The 27457-nt window shown below is 36.8% G+C and overlaps 1 protein-coding gene across 7 annotated transcripts in view; it reads right to left on the minus strand.

The window, feature by feature from the left end:
• The window catches only part of SBF2 (SET binding factor 2), a 685303-nt gene that overhangs the window by 84289 nt on the left and 573557 nt on the right, over window positions 1-27457 (minus strand). For all 7 annotated transcript variants that reach the window (XM_077113970.1, XM_077113972.1, XM_077113966.1 and 4 more), the window contains 8 exons: window positions 16772-16942; window positions 11553-11815; window positions 8888-9060; window positions 8592-8665; window positions 7010-7205; window positions 5578-5705; window positions 4138-4313; window positions 1459-1604 (listed from right to left, as the gene is read on the minus strand). In XM_077113970.1, the coding sequence (XP_076970085.1) occupies window positions 1459-1604; window positions 4138-4313; window positions 5578-5705; window positions 7010-7205; window positions 8592-8665; window positions 8888-9060; window positions 11553-11815; window positions 16772-16942 (1327 nt within the window). The remainder of the gene's footprint in view (window positions 1-1458; window positions 1605-4137; window positions 4314-5577; window positions 5706-7009; window positions 7206-8591; window positions 8666-8887; window positions 9061-11552; window positions 11816-16771; window positions 16943-27457) is intronic.

Consider the following 27457-nt stretch of genomic DNA (forward strand, 5'->3'; position numbering starts at 1 on the left):
CAGAGCATAAGCTTTTTATTTCATATAAATTTCCATATTAATGAGAAGTTCATTAGTAGAAAAGAGTTTTCTTTTTTTAGAAAAGTATAAAGAAGTTGTACATTTTTCTTGGAAATATTTTTGTCAGATGATGTGGTTGGTATACATGGGAAATTCCCTCACAGTTTTGCAATCACAGGTTACAGAATCATTTAAGATTTTAGATGCGGGAAAAATTTATTCAAGAATCAAGCATTTTAGTGAGGACTCAAAAAAAAAATTCCAATTGGTACTGCATGTTCTAACTAAAAATATATTGCATGTTAAAAACTGTCCTAATTTACTTTTTTTTTTTTTTCAAGGGCAGGCACCGGGAACTGAACCTGGTCTCCAGCATGGCAGGTGAGATTTCTGCCGCTGAGCCACTGTTGCACCGCCCTGTCCTAATTTACTTTTCTATTTATTTTTAAAGTGTGAAAGTTAAATCAAATTTTCAGTCTTTGGAAATGTACTCAAACTAATAATGTCCAAGGGAAGGATGCAATTCTCTTCTACAAAAAAAAAAATGGAAAAAGAAAAATAAATAAAACCATCAGCTAATCCCTACAAATATAAGACCTTATGTTTTTACATGTGAGCTTCAAATGCAATGCATTCATATATCAATTTTGCTTGGGCCTTATTTTCAAAGGAGCAAAAAATATTATTTTTATATAATATAAAAATTTATATTATAAAATATATATTATACATAAACACTATCTAAAACATTTTCATTATTATTATTATTCACAGTAGTAGTAGTTATATAATCACTGGAGATTGATTGTAAGATCCTGAGAAAGAGAAGTGTGCAATAGTATTCTCCTTGCCATTCGATCAGATTCCCTCTAGTGCTAATTTCATAAGCACACTGCATTAAAAATAGTAAACAATCATTTAATTAGACATTTTGTTACTGCTTTTAGCCTCTATTTTCTCAACTGAGAGAAATCTCAGCTTCCCAAATTCTGTTCTCTTAAATATTTAGCAGGTATTTTTTTCTTATTACCTAAGGATTTCTTCATCTTATGCACCCCGTCTTGATGAAGAGCACCTACAATGTGCACCTACAAAACTTAGATCTTCAAATTCCATGAATAAGGTTTAGAAGACTACCCTATTCCTAAAATCACTATGCAATAGGGTTTCCTTCTTTCTCCCTTTAATGAAACTCATGTAAAAATGGCTAATCAGCTGTATAGATTTAGTAAAGGAAAAGTAAAATTTAACAAAATCTTATCTGAACAATAGAATATTGAGAAAACAAATTTTTTTCCAGTTCTGAGAAGCTGGTAAGTGCCTCAAATATTCTTATAAGATCTAGGTTTTTGTGAGTCAAGGTTTAAATGTGACTTTACATCTTAGTCTCTTATTCCTATTTATATAAGAAGAAAGAAGAAAATTTACACGTGAAGTAAAAATAGAGTTCTTATATACCTGATATGTCATCTTCTTCATTCCAACCAGGACGATTCACTCTCTCTTCCACAATTGTCCCTGTCCTCCTCTTCAATAAATACTGCCGCCCAATTGTCATTTTCCCTGCCCGTTTGGCACCTTTCACAATTGTTTTTGAGAAGGTGCTATAAGTCAACAAACCAAAGGGAATGTCAATTTAATATTGAAGGAACCACTTGCAATTTTTTATACCTACATAGCTCAAGCTATTTCTCTCCAATCTGTATGCCCAGATCTTTATTAAGTCCTTTTTTAGATCAATTTTTATAGGTTTGCCCAACTATTTTCCTATGAAATTCAACTGTTATCAGGATGTTGCTTTGGGAAAAAAGTGTAGGAAGCTAGTATGGGACACAGATTATTTATCATCCCAAATCTAAACTCCTTGCTTGACTTTTTCTGTCAAGCATGCTCTGATCCCGCCACCCTTAATAATCTACACCACTCGCCTCCACAATACCCATAAACCATGCTTGTGGAAGCCCTGCTGCACGGAAAACTGGCCTGCCCTCTTCCCTACTGATCCAAACTCTCCTTGCTATTAGCATTTGGGCCTTTCTTGAGATCATATGACAATTATAGTTGGCAATACCTTTATTTGTTTCTTAAATGTTTCAAGCACATATGTGTGGTGTCATGCCACAAACTAGCTACAAATCTTCTGAGATATAGAAAAGAATATTATTTCCCTTTTGAGAGGAAAAAAAAAGAAAGAAACCAGAAATTTGACTATCCCTTTAGGAATAAGCCATAATTAAAGGCAAACTAGGATGCAAACCTCTTGGACCTAAAAGTATTTATTTATTCAAATATTTAACTTTTGTTGCTGATAGAAAATCTGGGGACACAGTATTTACAACCCAGAGAACTAAACAAAGAACTTATTTCCTGACTAATCAGATTGAGAGGGAAAGTTTCAAGTGAGATTATTTTTTATTATGCTCTTCTGTACCACAAATAACAGAACTCTACATTGTGTTTTCTTGCCATTCAGTAAAAAATAATAAGAATTCCTTTACTGTCAAATAGTTTTATCAAACCCGGCCTAGAGTCATCTGAAATGTAACGTTATGAAACATGTTTTAGATAATTGTTGGAAATATAAAACACTGATTTTTCTAAACTAAATCTGTTGTAAATTACTTCAGGTGTAACAAAATAAATTAAATGGGAATTCTGAATTTTTCCCACCTAGTTTCCTCCCTTTGTTTTATATACTTAAGGCAATTCCAGGATGTTTTAAATTTTAAAATTGCTGTATTGTTGTAGTTGGATACAATAGGCTTAATACAACTATACAAATATAGTTGCAAGTATGTATATACACATATACACACATACATTTCTGACAGTTTCTAAACCTAAAACGCCAGGTAAAGCTTTGTTTCTTTCACAGAGGGCAGGGATAATGAATATCTTAGGCTTCTCTGTGTCCCCACAGTACTTGGACAAGGAGCTTGGCTCACTGTTGCAAGTATCTAGGAAGCTGCTTATGCTCATACTTGTATAGTCATGGTCTCCTTTGTGTACCAGGTAACAGTGGTTGCATACTATGCATAGTGGGCAAACTATGCAATTGAGAAATGACACACTCTCTGGAACCTCAAATCCTCTATAATCACCAGTCTAACTTACTTTCAGGCATTTTTTCCAAAGTCTGCAAAGTTCTCCCTTGTATACAATTTGTACTGGCAGATGCCCAAATTCCAGGTGATTAATGATGAAATGAATTAACTTTAGTATCTCTATTTTATTACTGATTTAAGATAATTCAAAAATAATAATTTTATAAGTGAAATTTAAAAGTTTCGATGTAAATTCCCAAAAACTTTCATGACAAAAAAGGGAACACAATAACTAAACACAATGCTTGATTCTGGATTGGATCTTGGACCAGGAAAAAAAAAAGGTAGTTTTAAAGGACATTATTGGGATCATTAACAAAATGTGAATATGAACTCTGGGTTAAATAAAAGTTATTATATCAATGCAAAATTTCCTAATCTTGATCACTGCACTATAGATTACATAAGATGTCTTTGTTCTTAGGAAATATACATGGACATATTTAAAGATAAAAGAGCAATGTATATACAACTCAAATGGTTCATAAAAAATACATAGATGAGAGAGAGAATAATAAAGCAAATAGAACAAAATATAAATAATTGGTTACTCGGGGTAAAAGATGCACAGGAATTTTTATACTATTGTAACTTTTTTGTAAGTTTGGAGTTACATCAAAATAACAAAGTTACAAGAAAAAGATAAAAAAGGAAAAAGAAAAGAAGGGCTTCTGTCTCTAGATCAAAACAAAAACTGACCATAAAGCCTGAATATTGATAAAATAACCTGGGACTACTCAGAGGCAGTTAGAAAGTGATTGATACAGGAAAAAAGGGAAAACAGAATTTCACTTTCTAAAAATCCATCATGAGCAATGGATATGAGAGTCAAAGCCTCTCTGACAGTTTTAGTTTCTGAAACTTGTTACATATAGCAATCCTGTTGTTCCATAACTATGGGATTGGCCCAGTGGAGCGTTCCAGAATAGTAAACAAAAAGAGCAATCACTTACACACTGACACAAAGGATGGGTCACTTCACTTGACAATCAAATATCATATATGAAATTAAGAGATTTGTCTTTTCTCTTACCGGAAGGAAGTGTTCTTTTCTTTCTGTTTGGGTAAAATTATCTGCGGGGTAGTTTGTCCAGCAGCAAAAGCAAAAGTGCTAAAAATGGACTGAGGATAACGGAACTTCATCAGCTGTTTCTTAAAGATCTCTACTACTTCTGGACTCACTTCTTCATCAAATGCTACTTTAATCAACTAAAGGCAAAACAGATTACACACATCAGAAACACTAAGGATTTCTAGACAATTTTCCCCTAGATTACTGAAATAACAGGAAATAATATACTAAATGACAAGACTTGGAGGTTGAAGGGACCTTGAGAATCAGGTAATACAATGATTTAAAAAATTTAAAGACTATAATTTTAAAAATTAAAAAAAGTGGATCAGAGAGGCTTACTCGCCATAGGTGGTTAGGTGGCAAAGTGAATTACGTATTTTGAGGTTGGTTTTCTTTAAGACTATCTCGTCTATGATGGGATGGGGAAATTAACTTGATGGCTGAAGTAGCACTCATGCCTTTCTCATTTTTCAACTGTACATTCTAGATAGGGAATTTTGTCTAGTAAAGTCCCTTCTGAACCCTGGAAATACTATATACCTAGGAAGGAAAAAAAATTGGTTTGGCTAGAATCGTACCTAGTATAGTAAGAAAATGTCCTAGGCTAGGGTTCTTTAGCAAGTGGAACAGTGAATAAACCCCTAGGAGGTCACTGTCCTCAGATGATGGGAGAAGGTCTGGAGCCTAAAGATCAGTAACCTCACATTTCATACAATCAGCATATGGAGTTAGGAGGGAAGCCTCCTTTATTGGAAAGAATGAGGCAAGACTTGGAGTCCTTGAAAATCTGAGAAGACAGAGACAAGGTATGAAGAATGGAAAACACAAAGCATCACAGACTGAGAATTTAAAAAAAAAAGGGAAAACTAAAAAAAAAAAATCACTTCTTCCAGTGTCTGGTTTGCATCAGCAATTATACAAATTGTGATGTGTTCAGAGTCCTCTGGAAAAAGCCTTGCTTTGACAGGAGTTATTCAGTTAGTACCAATCACACTTTAGTCTTAGTCAGACTTCTCAATTTTACCTCACTCACAGAAGAGCCATAGAACATTTCCTTCTCAAACAGATGCCAAGAGAATTGCTATTTATCTAACAGCTTTATCAAACACAAACTGTGGCGTGACTTGACAGAGAACAAAAGCCAATTCCGTGTATCTGAGTTTCTAAGATCACTAAATATTGATAGACAAAATCTGTTGTATTCTGAGCTGGCTAAGGAGCTCAGAAAAAGAAGGATGAAACCCAAGACTATTCATGAATTCATTCAGTTGAAGACTATCCTCTCAGATCCTCTGGTTCTCCTCATCCTCATCCTCCAACTTCTGATCATGGCAAGTGGAATCTTTAGATTTGTAGAGAATTTTCAAACTGTAGAAGAATGGGTCCCTTTCCTATTACCTGAAAAGATGCTGATGTTATCTGCAGTCCTTCTTGCATGTTCTGCTGTAGCTGGTTCTGCATTGTGATTTTCTTCTCCTTGGTGATGGAAGCAATTGGAAAGCTCCGCACAACCGTCTGCTCACCAGCTGCAGGAAGACAGGAAACAGACTTAGCAATGGCAATGCATGGCTCACTTCTAGAGTCTCTGCTGCTCACTTTGTCAGCCTCTGCTGGAAAAAGGTATCTGGAGAGGGCAGAGTCCAGGAATTCAGTGGAAGAAAATAGCATGATTCTGGAATCTTATTCATTAGTTTTACTGTATAGCAATTTACTCTTTAGACACAATCCTCTCCCACCCTGCCTGACTTTTCCCCCACTGCCAACCTACTGGGTACTTTACAAGATCATCTGGTTTAAGGAAGTCTTACAGGAAGTGTTAATTTTATATAGGAAAAAGAGGCATCCTCAAATAGTGAAAAGACATTCAAGATATTTAATATAAGAATAAAGCAAAATTGGTAAGATGTTTAATGTTTTAAACTTTAAAGCTTGTTTCCATATGTGGTAAAAGGTGTTGTGTTATGTACATCTGCCTTAGGAAGATACAGGACTGGAGATTAGGTCTAAGATTTTTTTTAGGAATTTAAATATTAAAGTGATGTTGAGGAAATAAAATTATTTATCACATGGCTGACCTGTACCTTCGGATATGAAGATAAGAAAATAAGAATCTAGAGAAGAAATAGCACAAATAGAGCCTCCCCTGGAGAGCCTCAGTTGAGAACTACTGAATTATCACCAAACAAGCCCAATTTCCTAATCTTATGAAAGAGAAGACTGAAATCCAGAGAGATTTGGTTATTTACTTAAGTTACTAAAATTGGTCAATAGCAGAATCAGGATCCAAATCTGAGCTGCTTAACATGGAGTTCAACAGTTTCACCCAAAATCTTATATTGCCATGTCCAACTAAGAATGTTTTATATATAGACTATAATTACTTTAAAAAGATAATGATGATTGACAAATTGAAAAGATAATGATGAATATGTCTGGATAGGACTTACTATTACTTTCTAATATATAAGGATGTTTAGAGTATGAGGGAATAGGTAGAAATAGAAGTTGAGGGAGTTTAATAAATAGAAGAGACATTGTCTGCTAAGAGGGAAATGGGGTTAGTTGAAATTGTGCAATACTCCGCTGTATGAAATTATGGTCACTTCAGGGAATGAAGCTTTAATTTACTATTTGGAAGACTCCCTTGGTTTTTCAAGTAAAAATCTGTGATCTAAATTATCACTAGCCATAGACAGAACAAAGTATTTAAAAAAATACCTGTGTGGCAAAAGGCTTACTTTGAATCTGAAATGATCTACCCAAAAGCCTGAATCAAAATCTCATGTACCACCATACAGATGTCCATGCATTGATGGATTATGAGCCATACCTAGCTGATCATGGGGAATCCCTCTGAATAGAACCCTATATGTCGTGAGGAACAAGGCTCCTTCTGCTGGAAGGAGCTGAGGGCCTCCAAGAAGGCCTCCAGTGGCCTCTTCTCTTCCATCAGGATCCAGTAGAACTCGAAGGCCTTCACAAATAATTTCTTCTCCTGGCAGTAAAGCAGGTCTAAGAATCTTGGGCTAACAAATGAGAGAAGTATTTTAAACACAACTCTTATGGGGTTTCCAACACTTAGACCAAGGTTATCTTTTAAGTTACAGACCTAAAACGTTCAATCAGAATTTCTAGGTAGTCAAAATGACAAGACAGATTTGATAATGCATAGAAGTGGAGGTTTCAGCATCCAAATGTGAAAGTTCTTTGCAGCACTGCTTGCTAACAGTGAAATCATTAGAAATAAATTAAATGTCTAAAACATTCATTCAATGAAACACTTTACAGCCATTAAAAAAATGAGGAAGATCTACATGTAAATCTTACCCATGCCCAGTAAAAACTGTTAAGTAAGAAAAGAAAAAAAAATTGTAAGATTATGAACCAAACAGAAGGTGATGATATCACGGGTAAGGGCAGAAGAGAGGATGGAGTTGGAGAGGAACACGGAGGACTTTCACTTTCTCCAATGTATATTTCTTTAATGTTTGAATTTTATACAAAGAGCATTATTACTTTTATAAACTGAAAAACTAATAATTAAAAAAAATGGATGAGTCTTTTAAAAAACTAATGGCATTTAAAGGGTTTAATACATCTTGGGAAATCCTTAATATGAGGAACCACAGGACACACTTTGCTGAAGAGTAGAGTGCTAGGGAAAAAAGCCATCTCTCTTGAAGGTCTAATAAGCTTATTTTTTCCCAGGCAATACAAATTTATATAATTTAGCATTATGTTTTTGCTGGGTCTAAGAAGCTCAGAGTTAACTGTAAAGCCAAAGTATAATAATCAGTGTATCTCACATTTCTGACACAATTATCCTTCCTACCTATTTGATTTCAGATCTCCCCTTTGAATTTATTTATATAGGGGTCACTGAACCCTAGTCCACAGACCAGTACTAGACTAGCTGAAAAATAACCTGGGAGGTTTATTAAAATACAGATTACCAAGCCATGTCCCAGGGTACTACAATTCCAAAGGCTGGTGTGGGGTTTGGACTTTGGATTTTGAATAGACTTTCAAGTTGCCTGTGACATATAACTAGATTCAGAAACCTGGTGCTTTTATGGTAAGTGCTTTAAATTTTTTTTGGAAGTAAGCAGGGCATAAATCCTTGGATTGGGTTTGGAAATTAGAATTGTTCATAATTTATGCCCTACCTATAAAAGCAGACTCAAAAAGAGGTTATTATTGTTCCTTTGTTGAATCTACTGTTCCTATTTCATTATCCTTTTTACACAGAACTACATGAAAAACTTCTCTGAAAGTCTAATGTTTCATTAAACTGGAGTTGATGTCTGTAAAAGGTTAAGAGAAGGAACTTTCTGGGCTCATCAGTTTTCTCTCTCTATTTTTAAGAGAGATATTTTTAAGAGCCCTGAAAGCATGCAACCTGGAATAATTACCTTCTGTATCGGTGGAAGTCTTCTACTTTCTCGATGCACTGCTTCTAGGGTCTCGATGTGCATAGCTACAATTCCTAGGGAGAATCAGAATATTCAAGATGAAAGAGTATAACACAGTGTAAAAAGCAAATTATGAATATTTTAGAATTAAAAATTAAAAATTAGAACATAAATAAATAGCATGGCTAAACCACATGGAAGACAAGTAGTACAGGTCTTATGTTGGAATGGTAGACCTACAAATAAAGGTATTATTCAATTATCTCAGATATATGAAGTCTCTGCAAAGTGATTACCTGGGATCATACAATGAAGGCTCTTGATGTGATCTTGAGTAACTCCACTCTCTGTACAAACCTTATCAATAAATCGAGTAATGAAACGTACAACAGAATTGGCAATGTCATTATTCTCTGAATCTTCAAATCCACTCTCTGTATCATAGCTCTCAGCTACACTTCCTGCAATACTAAGAAAATCAAGGAAAAAAATAATGGTCAGTACTCAAATGCAACAGTTAATTAAACTTACTCAAAGAGATGTATACGCAAGTGAGGGGCTCACTTAACTGGATGGCTGCTTCATAATTGATAGTGGTGAACATGATGTTCTACTTACCCACATTTGAAAGCTATTGTTAGGCATTGTTCTTTGGACCCAGGTTTTTTTGTGTGTGTGTGTAGGATGCATGGTCCAGGAATCAAACTAAGGTCTCCCTCGTGGAAGGCAAGCATTTACCACTGGACCACCCGTGCACACCCAGGTTTGTTTTCTTAAGGAATGCCTTTTGTCACTCTCCCAAAAGGAACTCAGGAATCACAGAAAAGAAAGCAAAAAGGGACTCTTTCATTTATTATCTCATACCTAAACCTTCCAAGAAAACTTGTACTCCCAAGTTAATCACTACATAAAACCAGACAAAATAATATGGCTACCTTTGACACTGGTACGCAAAATAAAACCTTTTTTCAGCAGAGCACATTCTTTTTAATAGAAGGACGAAACTGTCCTATGAATGCTTCTGTCAATATTTATCTCTCTCTGAGTGAATCACAACCCTTTTGGTAATACTAAAGTCATCTTTCTTCTGTGGGTGATACAATCATGCAAGAGAAGGGAGCAGACTTGAACTGAGGCTAATGTGAAACCTTAATCCCTGCGTTTGTTGCTTATTCAGCTCCCACTACTAAACAAATAGCACCTGCCTCCTAAGCCTTCTTTAAGACTGCTAACCATAGAAAAGACTTCTTTGCTTGTTCTAACCTGAATTCTGTTTCTCAAAATCCAACCACATTAGCTTAGTAAAGCTAAGCAGCAAATTTACCAATTTTATCATCATCCCCAAACATTAAAGAACTTATGTAGTCTGTGAGAGAGTGAGGCCAACTATAATGGTAACTTCAAAAGGAAAGGAAAATATTGTTGATGGCCAGAGTAGAGGGCAACTTGATGGTCAGTAGGAAATAAAGCTGGGGAAGAAGAGTAGAGGAAAATTAAGGGAGACCTTAAAAATTAAGCCTATGAATTTAGAATTGATGAAACAGTCTTGTGGGATTATGAGCAGTAAAGGAATGTGATGAAGTATTTCAGGGCGATTCCTTTTTTGCAGTAATGGTGGAATAAACTAGAGAAAACAGAGAGAGAGGAATTAAAAACAAAGCTAGGCGACTACTGTAATAATTCTGGTTTTAAATGATCATGACCTAGGCTATGTTGTTCACATCAAATAATCAAAGGATGAACTAGGAACCTGAATAGGGAGAAATAAGGGATCTGTGAAGTTGACTACACGGTTCAAAATTCTGACTAAAAGTCATCTAGCCTAGAAGAGCAGAAACTTTGAGCTGCTGTTGACAAAAATGAAGTACCTGGGGATACTGAGAGGTTGGGACTGAGATGGAACCTGGCACAGGGAGTGAGAACAGTAAGGAAAGAGGAGCTGACTGAAAGAGCCAAAGAAGATTTTACTAGAGCTAGAAACACTACTAGATGTTGCAGCATCACTGAAGACCTAAAAGGTTAGAATTTCACTGCTGAGGGGGTGATCAATTCATTTTAATCATTTGTTCAACCAAATTTTATTTATTTAGTACCTATTATGTGCAAAGGTGCTAGGGACAGAGTAATGAACAAAACAGAGGAGAGAGACAATAAGCAAATATATAAAAAGAAATAAGATACTGGAAACGTTCATGGAAAAAACATAATGTAAGGTAGGGGCTACAGAGTGATGGAGGTGCTTCTTAAGCTGGGAAGTAAGGAAGGCCTCTATGGGTAGGTGATGTTAGAGCAGAGACTTAAATGAAGTAAGGGAGTGATTTTTGTGATTATTTAGAGGAAGAGTAATCCAGAATGAGGGAACAGCCAAGTACAAGGGTCCTAAGGCAGTAACATATTAAGAGTGTTTGAGGATTCGCATTAGCAGGGATACCAGTTGCTGACAGCAGAGTGGCAGGGAATAAGATCAGAGAAGCAGCCAGGGATCCTGTTAGGCCTTGTGGGCCATGGTAAAGACTCTGGGTTTTATTCTCAGAGGTATAGGATGTCATAGGAAGGATGAAAACAAGACAAGGTTGAGGACATGATTACAGGCAAATGCCACAGATAGGCTGAGAAAAAGGAGGGCTGAGACAAAATTACTTTGGCAAGAAGGAGCTCACTAGTAATTTTTCACAGAGCATTCTGTAAAGCACTTGGCAGAAGGTAACTGATAGGCTGGATCAGTAGTGGGTGAAACATTTGAAAAATTATGCTACATAAGAGAAGAGCATATGAGAAGGTGGCTCAGATTAGTAGGATGAGGAGAAGGTCTCTTAACAAAGAAGAGCTGAGCAAGTCTGAAGGTAGTGAATAACGGCTAATTTTTGACATATCTGCCCACAGTGCTTTATTTTCTCTGATGAACCCAGGATGGCCCCAAGAAGAGCAGAAGGGTCTCTCTGTGTGACCACATTTTAGTACCTGTTGGTGACAATGCTGTTGCTCCCACTTTCCCAGTCACCTGGAGCTGATATTCTTAGGAGCTTGTTTTTACTCGTGTCTAGTGGAACCAGCAGATTGACCATGAGGTTTGCAAAGTGAATGGCCTGACTGAAGACAGTGCTTTCCTCACGCTGCACCAGCTCCTGCTGAGTTGATTTACTCAGAGTAGGCCAAAGGCGTAGCTGCTCGGCAGCCAGGTCCATTGCTGTTTTCTCTTGATATTGGTCATCAGGAAGCTTACCCTAAAAAACAAAGCAACATGATCCAAAGGAGAATATCCATCACTTCATATGAGCTTCAAAAAATATGGAAGATATTTTAATAATTTTTTTTACTACACATTTATATCAGCAAAAATGAAAACATACACACAAAACACAACAACAACAACAAAACCAATCCCAGTCTTCTCTCTTCCCAGGCCCAGAAGTCCTTGAGTGAAATGACAGGAGGCAAACTGAGCAAAGGCGGATCTGTTTCTCATGGCTAACATTTCACTGCATTCATTTATCTCTATGGCTCCATCCCTTTTGAGCTACCAGTTACAACAAATTGCTGACCGAAAGTTCCTCTAAATGCTCAGGTACAAAGGCTTCAGTAGCACTTACTAATACTCTAATAAAGTTTCTTTTCTTCTGCTCTTTGGAAGGAGAAGGAATGAACCAAAATCATAAAAAATATATAGATTTCCTTGTCAATGTAGGAGTCAAACATTATGATCCACATGGGTATGTAGATGATGATTCAGTTTTTACGAGAGGTGTACTTGCAAGCTGAAGAGTTAATAACAGTAACCCATATCTGCACAGCTCTTTATAGTTTGTAAACAGCTGCTACATAAATGGGCTAAGATATATATCTAATCTAGGGCTTAAAGAGAGATTCTTTAGATGGGAGGACAGAGAAGCACCATATATATATATATATATACATATATATTTGCTATATGAATGCTTCTGAGATACACCAATGTCAGCATTAAAAAACTATCGAAAGCTTACAATGCCATCCTCACCAAAAGGGGAAAAAGAAGTGCAACAAATAAGGTATCAGTGGCTGAGAGAGTTCAAGTAGAGTTGAAAGGCTACTCTGGAGGTCACTCTTAACACAAGTTTCATTAGACATTGCTTCCTACCATAACTTGCCAACCCCCAATCAAAACTATTACAGCAAATCCTAAAGAATACCTATGGCGTTACATAAGATTCTATAAATGTTCCATGTACTAGGGTAATTTTCCAGAAATCTACAACCTCCTGATGGGTCTCTGGACCAAATAAGTCCTGAAATGCAGAGAGGCCAACCTCGCCAGAATATCAGATAGCTCCATCCCCTTATCCCATATTATCAACGGCCCCTTCCAACATGAAAAATTATAATGGGCATAGCCCAAATACCCTTAAAGAGTGGGAGAAAGATCAAAGGTGATGGTGGATTTATACAGAGAAGGTATGATTTAACAAACGAGTATGACTGCTGAATCATTATACTGATATTACTTGTAGTCTCCAGTATCTTAGAGCAGCTAGAAGTAAAAACCTAAAATTGTGGAACTGTAACCCATACCTAAATCTGTTATCTGTTCTACAACTAATTGTTGCGATGTGCTTTGAGATTTACTGCTTTTTAGTATATATGTTAGTTTTCACCAAAAAGAAAAACAAAATTTCTTCTAGCCTCCAGGGTTTTAGATCAGCTAGGAGGAAAAATCTGAAATAGTGGAATGGTAACCCATAACAAACTCTGAAATCTGTTCTGTATCTACTTATCGAAGTGCAATTTGAAAATTATTGCTTTTTTCCCCCTTTTCTTTGTGTATACATTATATTTAACAATAAAAAATATTAAAAAACAAACAACTATCAAAAGCATCCCACAAAGGGGTATGAGGGTAGTTCAGTGGTAGAATTCTCGCCTGCCAACCAGGAGACCCGGGTTCAGTTCCTGACCCGTGCACTTCCCCCCAAAACGAACAAACAATAACAGGATACTCACATGGAAAAAGAATGAAATGTGAACCCACCATACAACATACAAAAGAAAAAAAAAAACATCTCGCAAGCCCAGTTGTTTCTGGGGCAATGACACTAAACTAATAGTCTCTATATCTACTATAGGTTAGCCCCTAACAGAGTACATTTGGTGTTTCCAAAGAAAAATTTGAGCTTTAATTTAAAATAAGTAAACCATTCACACTAACCAGTGCACAATAATTTGGAATATTACATGTCCGAAAGTGCTATTCATTATTGAGATTTCAGATCTTATCATATTCTATAATACTAAGTCCATATGTTGAAAACTGCATGAGGCATATGAATACAGTGTGTAGTTTCTGTCAAATATCTAGGTTCATTCATTTCACATAATACAAAGCTAGTTTAAAATGGAGGACAATGGAAAAGATCAGCAGCAATGTATTAGAGCAGCAGGTATAATTAAAAATTACTCTGAAGTGAATCAACATTGATAATCAGTTTCAAGGCTGCTTTGTGTTTGTGTTTTCTGTTCTGTGTTTTACATGTATTGCCTAATGTAATCCCCACAACAACCCTACGACGCAGGTATTGTTAATATCCTCATTTTATAGATGGGGGCATTGAGGCCCAGAGAGGTTCAGTAATTTTTGCTTCATCACAAGCCAGGGAGTGCCAGAGCTAGGATATGAACCCAAGTGGGTTTGTTTTCTTTGTGTGTGTGCTTTAACTTTTTATTATGGAAAATTTCAGAGAGAAGGTATAATGAACCCCCATGTGTCTACCACCCACCTTCAATAATTATCAACATTATTCCATTCTTGTTTAATCTTTCTCTACCTAACATTTATTGTTGTTTTCTGGAGTATTTTAATGCTTGATATAATGTCATTCTACTTGTAAATACTTTTTAAAGCATATGTAACAGATAAGGACTTTTCCTTTCTTACATGGCCATAATACCATCATCACACCCCCAAGTTATTCATTTATATCACAGAACTTGGTCCATGTTCAGTTTTCCCTGAACATGACCTGCAGTGTGAATTAGGACACAACCAACAAACACTGCATGTGGTTGATGATTTTTAGTCTCTTCTGTTTCCCCACCCTCTTTCTGCATGCCATTTGTAAAAGTTTCCATATTCCAGGGCAGGCCATGGTAGCTCAGCAGGCAGAGTTCTTGCCTGCCATGCCAGAGACCTGGGTTCATTTCCCTATGCCTGCCCATGTAGAAAAAAAAAAAAAGTTTCCATATTCTGGATTCTGTTGCTTTTATCTTCACAGTGTCATTCACTTAGCATAGTTCTCTGTTCCCAATGTTATTTTAAATCTGGGGGTTAGAAGTAGAGGCAGGATTAGATTCAGGTTTGATTTTTTTTGGAAAGAATCCTTCATGGCTGGCATTCTTCCTCCTTTCTGTGCATGACATCTGGCATTCCACTTGTAAGCATGTGAAGATTGTACCATGGGTCCAGGTGGTACCAGCCTGATAAATTCATGATGCAGCTCCCATCAGTTTTTCACCAGCTGTAGCAGCCAGTGATGACTGTTGTCAAGGTCCACTACTTCAAGAAGGATAGCAAATGGTGATTTTCTAATTCTGTCATTCTATTTGAATTCATTAGCTATGATTCTTCTCCAAAGCATTTTCCCATATCAAGTACTTGCTAATCCAGGAAACTGGACTCTACAGTTTATGTTGTGAATCTGTGCTCTCAAACTTTATACTGCACAGGAATTACCGAGCATCTTGTAACAATGTAGAATCTGATTCAGTAGTCTGGGTGGGGTTTGAGAGTCTGCATTTCTAACAAGCTCCCAGATGATGCTGATAGTACAGGTCTATAGACCAAGATTGGGGTTGCAAGGCAGACTATTCACTGTTTTGTCTCTCAACTACATTTTTATGAATGGATTTCTTGTCTATAGAATTACTGGCTTAGCTATAGATGGAAAAATTATTTAAAGCTAGAATAGATAGCAATAGATTTGGCATTATCCTATGAAGGCAAGGCACAAAGTTGCTTGAAGTTCATCATGAGAATGATAATTTCTAATATTTATTGAGTATTTTCTGTGTCAAGTATTCTTCAATGCACTTTACATCATGTATTAGACATTAAATCTTACAATAATCGTATCTATTCATTTTTTCAGTGAGGTAACTAAGGCCCAGAGAGGTAACATGACTTGCCTAAGATCAGAAAGTTAGTAAATAACATTTAAAAATTTCACAATAATTATATTACTCTTTCAAACTAAAAATAAATTTTATTTATATGATAATAAAATATGCAGAAATATACAGAATATAACCAAAAGAAGACCTAAGTTTTATTGCTGGCATAGTTTTTGAGTAGACCTATGGAGTCTGACATTTACTTCAGAGACAACTAACTTTAATTTGACATTTATTCAAGGAAGTTAATTGCACAGAGACATATTCCTATGTATTTTAGGTTTGTTCTTTTGTTCAACTTCATATCATTGCTTCCAGGAAATTCTTATTTGTTAACATAAAATAAAACAATTCTAATGCTAAAGAACTGTATTAAAAAGTTATTACAGAAAAACGTGATTTGAGAGATCAAAAGAAGAAAGAAGCTCACCACAGGGGTCCCTGAAGTAAACTCCAAATACACTTGTGAGAAATGGCTAGTTGTTCTAGTTTGCTAGCTGTCGGAATGCAACACACCAGGGACGGATTGGCTTTTAATAAAAGGGCATTTATTTCGTTAGTTCTTCAGAGGAAAGGCAGCTAACTTTCAACTGAGGTTCTTTCTTATGTGGGAAGGCACAGGGTGATCTCTGCTGGCCTTCTCTCCAGGCCTCTGGGGTCCAACAACTTTCCCCAGGGTGACTTCTTTCTGCATCTCCAAAGGCCTGGGCTGAACTGTGAGTGCTGAGATGAGGTATGCCGAGCCGCCTGGGCTGTGCTACGTTGAGCTCTCTCATTTAAGCACCAGCCAATTAAGTTAAACATCATTCACTGCAGCAGGCACGCCTCCTAGCTGACTGCAGATGTAATCAGCAACAGATGAGGTTCACGTAAGTTGGCTCATGCCCGCTGCAACAGAACTAGGAGCCTTCACCTGGCCAAGTTGCCTACTGAACCTAACTACCATACTACTTTTCCTTTTGTCCTAGGAATATCTGCATAAGCTTTCCTTAAAACCAGAATCCCAACCCCACACAAGAATTATTCTTCTCTTATCTTACCTTTTGCTTCAGATGTGGGGTATGATTGTCTTCCTTGGCTGAGAGATACAGGGAGCGAACCTGTTCCTGCACTGCATTGTAGAAGGTTGTCTCCCAAAATTGCTGATTCGTCCAAATGGGGTGGTCCTGAACACAGGTGTAAGCAAACTGGCTGACTCCAGGGGCAAGTTTCTGTGAGAGCACACAATATACATCAACATGGGATGGACAGCATTATCACAGTTTAAAGGTCACAGGGGCTACGGTTAGCCCATCAATGTAATCAAAGGATTTCTCTAAAGAATATCTTAAGGGAATACAGGCTTAGCATTTAGCAGTGTACTCTTTTTTTTTTTTTTTTTTGCGTGGGTAGGCACCGGGAATCGAATCCAACACACTCATTTTTAAACTAGTAACCTTGGTCTTCCTATCAAATCATTCAGGAACTCAAGTCACTTTATCTATTAAAATGGGCATTGCAACAACTAAAAATCAAAGTTGCTATATAAATTAGAAAATATATGAAAAGTACCTACCACTGTATCAGGTGCAGGGCAGGCACTGAAATTTGGTAGCTATTATATATATTAGGGCATAAAATAAAATCCATCACAACCTAAACATAACATTTCAGAAAATGTTTTCTGTTTGGATTTAGAGTGTAATTTTTTGGCATTAACTGAAATGAGTGCGCCAATACCTTGACCTTACACACAGAATGAGGGTATGCCATGAATTTGGTACTCAGGAGGAAATGCAATCCTTCCAACTGTTCACTCCAGCCTACTACCTACCAAACAACACTGTTGCTTAGCTCACAGTCTCTCTGCTTTTACCTCTAAAAGTTAAAAAGATGTTAGGACTGATTAAAGGATCTAATTGCAACTCGACAGAGCCCTATAGCAATTTTTTCTTTCTCCCTGAATAATTTTTATTTTATTATTATTTTAAAATTCTTACTATTTTTTTTAATGCAATTTTATTGAGATATAGGCACACACCATATGATCCATCCAGGGTATACAATCAAAAGGCTCACAGTATCATCACATAATTTGTGCATTCATGATCAATTCTGGAACATTTTCATTAATCCAGAGAAAGAAATAAAACTAAAAAAAGAAAACCCAAAACATCCCTTACCTCTTACCTCCCCATCACTGACCCCTAGTATCGGTGTGTTACATTTGCTACTGTTGATGAAAGTATATTAAGAAATTACTGTTAACTATAGTCCACAGTTTGCAACTGGTACATTTATCCCCATATATACCCCTCTATTATTATTATTATTATTTACATCACAACTTTTATTATGTGAGTTTTTTTTACAATAGAAACAAAAAAATACAGAAATGAATACAGCTAAATGCAGATGGTGACTTTTTTTTTCTTTTCAAGAGGCCATGATTCCCATTTCTAGTAAAATAAAGAGACTGCATAGTAGGTAGAAACAGGTTGACACATAGGTAGAAACAGGTTGTGTCCCTCTATTACTAACTCCTTGTAACAATGTTGGACATTTGTTCTAGTTCATGGAAGTATTTCCTTATTTGCATAATTAATCACAGTCATCATCCACAAGATTCACATGTTATAAATTTCCATGTCTTAACCTCCAGCTTTCCTTCTCATGATATACATGACTCTATAAAGTTCCCCTTTTAACCACATCTACCCACAATTCAGCACTGTTAATTATACTCACAATAACATGCTACTGTCTCCTCTATCCATTTCCAAATGTTTGAGTTAGACCTAGTTAAAAATTCTGCACATATTAAGAAACTGCTCCCCATTCTCCATCCTCATTCTATATCCTGGTAACTTATATTCTAGATTTTATGAGTATACATATTATAATTAGTTTACATTAGTGAAATCATATAATATTTGTCTTTCTGTGTTTGGCTTATTTTATTTAACATAATGTCCTCAAGATTCATCCATGTTGTCACATCCTTCAGGACTTCATTCTGTCTGACTGCTGAATAATTTTCCATTGTATGCATATACCACATTTTGTTTATCCATTCATCTGTTGATGGACATTTTGGTTGATTCCATTTTGGCAACTGTGAATTACGCCTCTATGAACAGTGGAGTGCAAATGTCTATTCACATTCCTGCTTTCAGATCTTCAGGGTATACACTGAGTAATGGGATTGCCAAGTTGTAAGGTATCTCTATACTTAGCTTCCTGAGGAAACATCAAACTGTCTTCCAGAACGGCTGGACCATTTTACATTCCCTCTAGCAGTGAATAAGGGTTCTATTTCTCCACATCATCTTCAACAACTGTAGCTTCCTGTTTGTTTAGCAGCAGCCATTCTAGGAGGTGTGAATTATCTCAGATAATATTCTTTTCATTGCTACTGTAAATGGAATTTTTTTTCTTGATTACCTCCTTGGAAAGCTCATTACTAGTGTATAGAAACACCACTGATTTTTGTGTGTTCACCTTGTATCCCAACCCTTTGCTGAACTTGTTTAATAGCTCAAGTAGCTCTGTCATGGATTTTTTTTTTCTGGGATTTTCTAAATATAGGAACAGGTGGTCCGCAAATAGTGAAAGTTTCACTACTTCCTTTCCAATTTGGGTACCTTTTACTTCCTTTTCTTGCCTAATTATTCTAGCTAGAACTTCTAGCACAATGCTGAATAAGTGGTGACAGTGGGCATCCTTGTCTTGTCCCTGATCTTAGAGGGAAAGCTTTCAGTCTATCATCATTGAGTATGTCATCAGCTGTGAGTTTTCCATATATGCTCTTTAGTATATTGAGGAAGTCTTCTATTCCTACCTTTCTAATTGTTTTTATCAAGAAAGGATGCTGAATTTTGTCAAATGCCTTTTTCATGCCAATTAGGATAATCATGTGTTTTTCCTTTTCGATGTCTCAGTGTGGTGTATCACATTAAGTGATTTTCTTGTGTTGAACCACCCTTGCATGCTGGGAGTAAAATACTATTGATCATGGTATATAATTCTTTTACTGTGGTGTTGGATTCTATTTGTAAGTATTTTGTTGAGGATTTTTTGCATCTATATTCATTAGAGAGATTGGTGTGTAGTTTTCTTTTGTTGTGATATCTTTATGAGGGTTTATGGTATTAGGGTGATGGTGGCTTCATAGAATGAGTTAGGTAGTATTCTCTCCTCAATTTTTTTGGAAATAGTTTGAGCAGGAAAGGTATTCATTCTTCTTGGAATGCTTGTAAAATTCTCCCGTGAAACCATATGGTCCTAGTTTTTATTTGTTAGGATGTTTTGATGACTGATTCAATCTCTGTACTTGTGACTGGTTTGTTGAGGTCTTCTATTTCTTCTCGAGTCAGTATAAATTATTCATGTGTTTCTAAGATTTGTCCATTTCATCTAGGTAGTCTAGTTTGTTGGCATTTAGTTGTTCATAGTATCCTCTTATGATACTATAGTAATTTGTGGTAATGACCCCCCCTTTCTGATTTTATTTGCATCTTCTCTTTTTTTGTCTTTGTCAGTCTAGCTAAGGGTTTGTTAACCTTATTGATCTTTTCCAAAAACAAATGCTTGGTTTTATTGATTCTCTACTATTTTTTTTTTAATTCTCCATTTCAATGATTTCTGCTCTAATCTTTGTTATTTCTTTCCTTCTGCTTGCTTTGGGATTAGGTTGTGGTTCTTCAGTTTCTCCAGTTAGGTTTTTGGTTTTAGCTGTTTCTTCCTAATTTTTTTTTTGGGAGGGGGGGTGTCACATGGTCCAGGAATCAAACCCAGGTCTCCCACATGAAAGGTGGGCATTCTACCACAGAAACCCTCTTTCTTCCTTTTTAATGTAAGAGTTTGGGGCTATCCATTTTCCTCTGGGCACTGCTTTCGCTGCATTCTGTAAGTCTTTTTTTTTTTTTTAACATGGTCAGGCACGGGGAATCGAACCCAGGTCCTCTGGAATGGCAGGCGAGAACTCTGCCTGCTAAGCCATCGTGGCCCGCCCTGTAAGTTTTGATATGTCATGTTCTTATTTTCATTTGTCTCAAGCTATTTACTGACTTCTCTTGCAATTTCTTCTTAGACCCACTGATTTTTTAAAAAAAATTTAGTCATATTTTTAAAATTTTTATTTCTTGGCATTGGAAAGCACCAGGAAATGAATAGTCATGTGTTTTAATATAAGAATTCAAAGCACTATCATTTCAATGTGAGGCAGAAGGAGCATCAGAAGTGGGGCATGTGGCTGGTTCCGTGGGAAGTCTGTGCAATAACTCCCACCCCTTTGGGGCTGGCTGCCACTCGGCCACCATTCTGGACACACAGCTGCTTGACCACCTCTGGGCTTCTCTAGTCTGATGCTCTGCCTGTTGACGAGAGCAGTGTGTTGACATTTCCAACTGTTACTGTAGAGATGTCTATTATTTCCTTCAGTTTCAGCAGTGTTTGCTTCAGGTACTTTGGGGTACCTTGAGCAGGCGCATAAATGTTTATAACTGTTATTTCTCCTTGGTGAATTGCCTCTTTTATAACTGTAGATTGTCCTTTTTTTATCTCATAACATTTTTCACTTAAAGTCTATTTTGTCTGATACAAGTGCAGCTACTGCAGTTTTTTTTGTAGGTACTACTTGCATGAAATATGTTTTTCCTTCCTTTCACTTTCAACCTTTTTGTGTCTCTGGGTCTAACATGAGTCTCTTGTAAATAGCATATAGATGGATCATATTTTTTTTCCCAGATGGATCATATTTTTTTTCCCTGCCAATCTGTGTCTTCTGATTGGGGAATTCAATCTATTTACAGTCAATATTATCACTGTAAAGGCAGAACTTCAACCATTTTGTCCTTTGGCTTTTATTTGTCAGATCTTTTTTTATCCTTTTAGTTACTGTTACTAATACTCTTCATTTTTGTACCCTCCTCCAGGCCTGTTTCTCCTGTCTTCTTTTCAGCTGGCAGCACTCCCTTTAGTAGTTCTAATAGGGCAGGTCTCTTATTAATGAACATTCTCAGCTGCTGTTCATCTGTGAATATTTTAAACTCTCCTTCATTTTTGAAGGACAGCTTTGCTGGACAGAGAATTCTTGGCTGGCAATTTTCCTCTTTCAGTATTTTAAATAAATCAATCACCTTCATGGTATGTGATAAGGAACCAGCACTTAGTTTTATTTGGCTTCCCTTGTATGTGGTGAATTGCTTTTCTCTTGTTGCTTTCAGAATTTATTCCTCTTTGGCATTTTACAGTTTGATTCGCATGTATCTTGGAGGGGGTCTATTTGGATTTAATCTATTTGGAGAACACTGGGCTTCTTAGATTTTCATATTTTATGTCTTTTACAAGGCATGGGAGATTTTCAGTCATTATTTCCTCAAATATTCTTCCTGTCACTTTTCCTTCTCTTTGCCTTTTGGGACACCCAGGATACATATGTTTATTTGCTTTGTGTTATCGATCATTTCCCTGAAATCCTGCTAAAATTTTTTCAAGTTTTTTCCCATTTGTTGTTTGTTTGAATTTAGTTGCTTTGTGTTCTAACTCACTATTCCTTCTGCCTTTTCAAATCTTCTGTTTTGTGTCTCTGGTGTATTTTTAATTTTGTCAAGATCGTCTTTAATTTCCACTGTCTTTTTTTTTTTTTCTGTGTTTTCTTTCAAATTCCTTTTTATGCTCTCTTAGTGTCTTTTTAATATCCATTATCTCTTTATGCATATATTCTTTCATTTCTTTGAATTAATTTAGGAAATATGTTTGGACACCTTTGATTAGTTTTTCCAGATTCTGTGTCTCCTCCTACTTTTTAATTTGTTCCATTGCCTGGGCCATTTGCTTCTGTGTTTTTGTATACCTTGTGACTTTCTGCTGATAACCGGTCATCTGATTATCTTGATGGATCTATTCTGAAGGTCTGCTTATTTTTCTTGTATAGGATTTAGCTGTTGCCTGAGTTTGTATTAGGGCACAGCTCTGACAATTGGGTCATCAGTATTTCCCAGCCAAAACAGGGTTGGGTATCTATCTATCTGCACAGGGTGCTAAAACCCTGCATATCCCCTGCACTTCCCAGCCAGCCCAGCAGATGACAATCTTAGGTTACTTATTTGTCTTCAGCAGGTATTTAACTAATGATGCCTGTCAGCATCTGATTGGGCAGAGCTGAACTACAGGAATCTCATCCTCCCACCAATATCTGCCTCAGTCTTGGATTCTTTCTCTCTCTGTATTTGTGGAGGACTCTCACAGCTGCCCCCAACTGCAGAGATTGGGCCTCCTGCTACTGCTTCCCTTAAATGTGGGGGATGGCCACCAGGAGCTGTGAATGGAATTGCAGTCTCTGCCCCTGCTTTCTTAGTTCCTTCTCCCACACTGATATGGGCACTGGAAAGTCCTCCCCTGCCCCCCAGGTTCCAAAACAGTTGATACGGACAGTTTTTGCCTGGCTACTTGCTGCTGTTGGGAAAGAAGTAGGTTCTGTCATTCCCTCCCTAATTCTCCATTTTGGAAACTCCTGCTTGTTGCTCTTTTGTATTCCACACTCCGAAGTGGCTTAAGTCCTGCTGTGGGTCCCATGGACTTGGGTTTCTGTATTTGGATATAGGTGGGGATCAGTCTCACTGCTGTGAGAGATTATACAGTCTGTGACCTTGGTGGGAGGTGGGAGGGATCTTGGATGCTGCTTCTGGGCACTTCCCAAGCTGCATGGAACTTAGTGAGGGAGGAGGGAAAAGGACTGGCCAGTCCAGGACAGAAGTTCTTACCCGATATTTTTGTTTCTTCAATTCAGTGTTTGTGGGATCCTTCTCCAGTCTTTAACTTCCTCCAGAGTTCTGAACAAGTAAGATTTGTGCTCCTTTCACTGAATCTCTAGGGAGAGGTTTTCAGTAACTGTCTTATGGTGTCATGTTGATGACATAACACCTCTCTATAGGTATTTAAGAGTAAAATGAAGTCTTTCCTTTCTCTTTCAGCATTCTTCTCACTGATGCCGCAACTTCACTTTCTTTGGCACTTATCAGTGGATAATATCTTCCTATTTTTTCACAAACTAAATGGGAATGTGCAAAAACTTCCCAAATCTTTTGAACAAAAGTGGGACAGTATGTGTTCCAAAGCGGGACAGTATGTGTTCCAAAGCAGAACAATGGCACAAAACAGAGTGACAGTGGCCCTAAGGGTCAAAACCACAGCCTGACTGCTAGGTGAAGTGATTATTAGGTTAAACAGCTTTTGAGGCAAGAGTGACAAAATGGCTATGTCATCTGATATGTGCATATGAAGTCATTAATTCACAAATATTTATATCATTATTTTGACAAACGTGTAATTAAAAAAAATTTTATTGAGAAATCTTCACATGCATACATTCCATACATGGTATACAATCAATGGCTCAAAACATCTTCACATAGTTGTATATTCATCATCATGATCACTTTTTAGAACATTTACATCACTCCCCCCCAGAAAAAGAAAAACCTCATATACATCATACAACTTACCCCTACTTCTGAACACTAATATTTCTACCTATTCAATTTATTTTACTTTTTGTCCCCTTATTATTTATTTACTTATTTTTAGTACACATTTCTTTACTCATCTATCCATACCCTGGATAAAAGGAGCATCAGACACGAGGTTTTCACACTCACACAGTCACATTTTAAATGTGATAAACATGAAATTTGCTTTCTTTCTATGTGGCATCCTGTTGTGTTTTTTCAACAGCACACAAGGGGCACAGTGTCTGCCACTATAAGGATGCTCAAGGCCACTGTATCATTGGGCAGGTGTGTTCTCAGGAACATTAGGGGGCAGTAGCACCATTTCTGCTTAGATTCCATCATGACTTGAGGCAGGCAAAAATGGTGCTTTGCAGTCTGGATGGGCCAGAAGGTGTGTTATAAGGGGTGTGCATAATAAATGTTTATTATGGGGTTATCTATAACAACTCCCACTTTCCTTCAAAGTTAGCAATTTTAATGTCCAATTACAGAAAAGAAAGCATAGGCAAATGATGGTACAATATTATTAACTAATGCAATATTATGTTGCCATTAATACTGCCATAAAATTATGTGCTTATGATATTATTATTATATTATGTTTATTACAGAAAATGAGCCAAATATATTCTGATTATGTCTGTAAGTACACAGACTAGAAGGAAAAGAACAAAATGAGAATGATGTAAGGGTGGCAAAATAATGGGTGATTTCTTTTTCTTCTTCAAAAACATTTGTTTCCCCTATTACTTATTCACCTTTAATCCATACGTTTTACTCATCTGTCCACAATATAGAAAAAAGGAGCATCAGACACAAGGTCCTCACAAACAGAGTCACATTGCGAAAGCTACATCACTATACAATTGTCTTCAAGAAATGTGACTACTGGAACACAGCTCTACATTTTCAGGCAGTTACCTCCATGACACCTTAACTAAACAGGTGATATCTATTTAATGTGTAAGAATAACCTCCAGGATAACCTATTGACTCTGTTTGAAATCTCTCAGCCATTCACACTTTATTTTGTCTTCCCCCTTTTGGTCTGGAAGGTTTTCTCATTTTTTTGATGCTGAGTCCCAGCTCATTCTAGGATCCCTGTCCCTGGTTGCCAGGAAGGTTTACACTGCTGGGAGTCATGCCTCATGTAGGGAGGGTTGGGCAGTGAGTTTGCTTGTTGTGTGACAGAGAGAGAGGCTACATCAGAGCCACAAAAGAGGTTCTCTTGGGGGTGACTCTTGGGCCTAATTTTAAGTAGGTTTAGCCTATCCTTTGTGAGGATAAGTTTCTTATGAACAAACCCCAAGATTGGGGGCTCAGCCTATTGCTTTGGTTGTCCCCACTGCTTGTGAGAATATCCGGATTTCTCTACATGGGGAAGTTGAATTTTCCCTATTTCTCATCATTCCCCCAAGGGGACTTTGCAAATACTTTTTTATTCACTGCTCAAATCACACTAGGATTTATCCACTGCTCAAATCACTCTGGGATTTATCAGTGCATCACTCTGGACAAACGTACAAAATCTCACACAGTACTCAAGGTTCCATGTACTCATGGTGTTCAATTAAACTGTCCACATAAGTTATATTAGAAAACGCACTAGTCAAAATATAAATTTTGTACCAAATAAACATTTTTAGCTTTAGTCTCACCCATAAGTTAAAGTTTTAAAATATGAATTACCATCTATTTTCAACATTCTGCAATCCTGACATTCCTTTATTCTTCCTCATGCAAAAACATTTAATTTGTACATTTAGCCACTATCATCGTACACTCTAGGCATTCCTAGATTATATTTATTGTTTATTTTTCCTTCTGATTTCATTTGTGCCCCCAGTCCTCCTCCCTTTATCATTCTCACATTCAGCTTCATTCAGTGTACTAGCATTATTGTGTTACAGTTAGGTAGTATTGTGCTATCCATTTCTGAATTTTTACAATCAGTCCTGTTGCACAATCTGTATCCCTTCAACTCTAATTACCCAATATCTACCATATTTCTATCTCCTGATGACCTCTGTTCTTAACTGAAGTTCTCCAAGTTCCTTCATTACTGTTAATTCATATCAGTGAGACCATACATTATTTGTCCTTTTGTTTCTGGCTCACTCAGCATAATGTCCTCAAGGTCCATCCATGTTGTCACATACTTCCTAACTTTATTCTGCCTGACAGCTGCATAACATCCCATCGTATATATATATACCACAGTTTCTTTAGCCACTTGTCTGTTGAAGGACATTTGGGCTGTTTCCATCTCTTGGTTATTGTAAATAATGCTCCCATAAACATTGGTGTACAAATGTCCATTTGTGTCTTGGCCCACATGTTCTCTGAGTAGATACCTAGTAATGGTATTGCCAGATCATATGGCAATTCTATTCTTAGCTTCCTGAGGAACCACCAAACTGCCTTCCACAGCGGTGTACCATTTTACATTACCACCAACAGCAGATAAGTGTGCTTCTTTCTCCACATCCTCTCCAGCACTTGCCGTTTTCTGTTTTATTGATAATGGCCATTCTGGTGGATTTGAGTTGATATCTCATTGTGGTTTTGATTTGCATTTCCCTAATAGCTAGGGAAGTTGTGCCTTTTAGCCATTTGCATTTCCTTTTCTGAGAAGTGTCTGTGTGTGTTTTTTGTCCATTTTATAATTGGGTTGTCTATTTGTTGTTGAGTTGAACAATCTCTTTATATATTTTGGATACTAGACCTTTATCTGATATATCGCTTCCAAATATTGTCTTCATTGTGTAGGCTGTCTTTTTACTTTCTTGACAAAGTTCTTTGATGCACAAAAGTGTTCAATTTTGAGGGGTTCCCATTTCTTTCTTTCTTTCTTCAATGCTGTGCTTTGGGTGTAAGATCTAGGAAACCGCCTCCTAATATAAGATTACCATGATATTTTCCTACATTTTCTTCTAAAAGTTTTATGGTCTTAGATCTAATGTTTAGGTCTTTGATTCATTTTGAGTTAATTTTGGTATAGCATGTAAGATATGGATCCTCTTTCATTCTTTTGCATGTGGATAACCAGTTCTCTCGGCACCGTTTATTGAAGAGACTATTCTGTCCCATGTGAGTTGGCCTGACTGCCTTATCAAAGATCAATTGTCCATTGATGAGACGGTCTATATCTGAATACTTTGATTCCATTGTTCAGTATATCTATCTTTATGCCAGTACCATGTTGTTCTGACCACTGTAGCTTCATAATATGCC

The sequence above is a fragment of the Tamandua tetradactyla genome, chromosome 8, assembly GCF_023851605.1.
Source record: "Tamandua tetradactyla isolate mTamTet1 chromosome 8, mTamTet1.pri, whole genome shotgun sequence".
Lineage (NCBI taxonomy): Eukaryota > Metazoa > Chordata > Mammalia > Pilosa > Myrmecophagidae > Tamandua > Tamandua tetradactyla.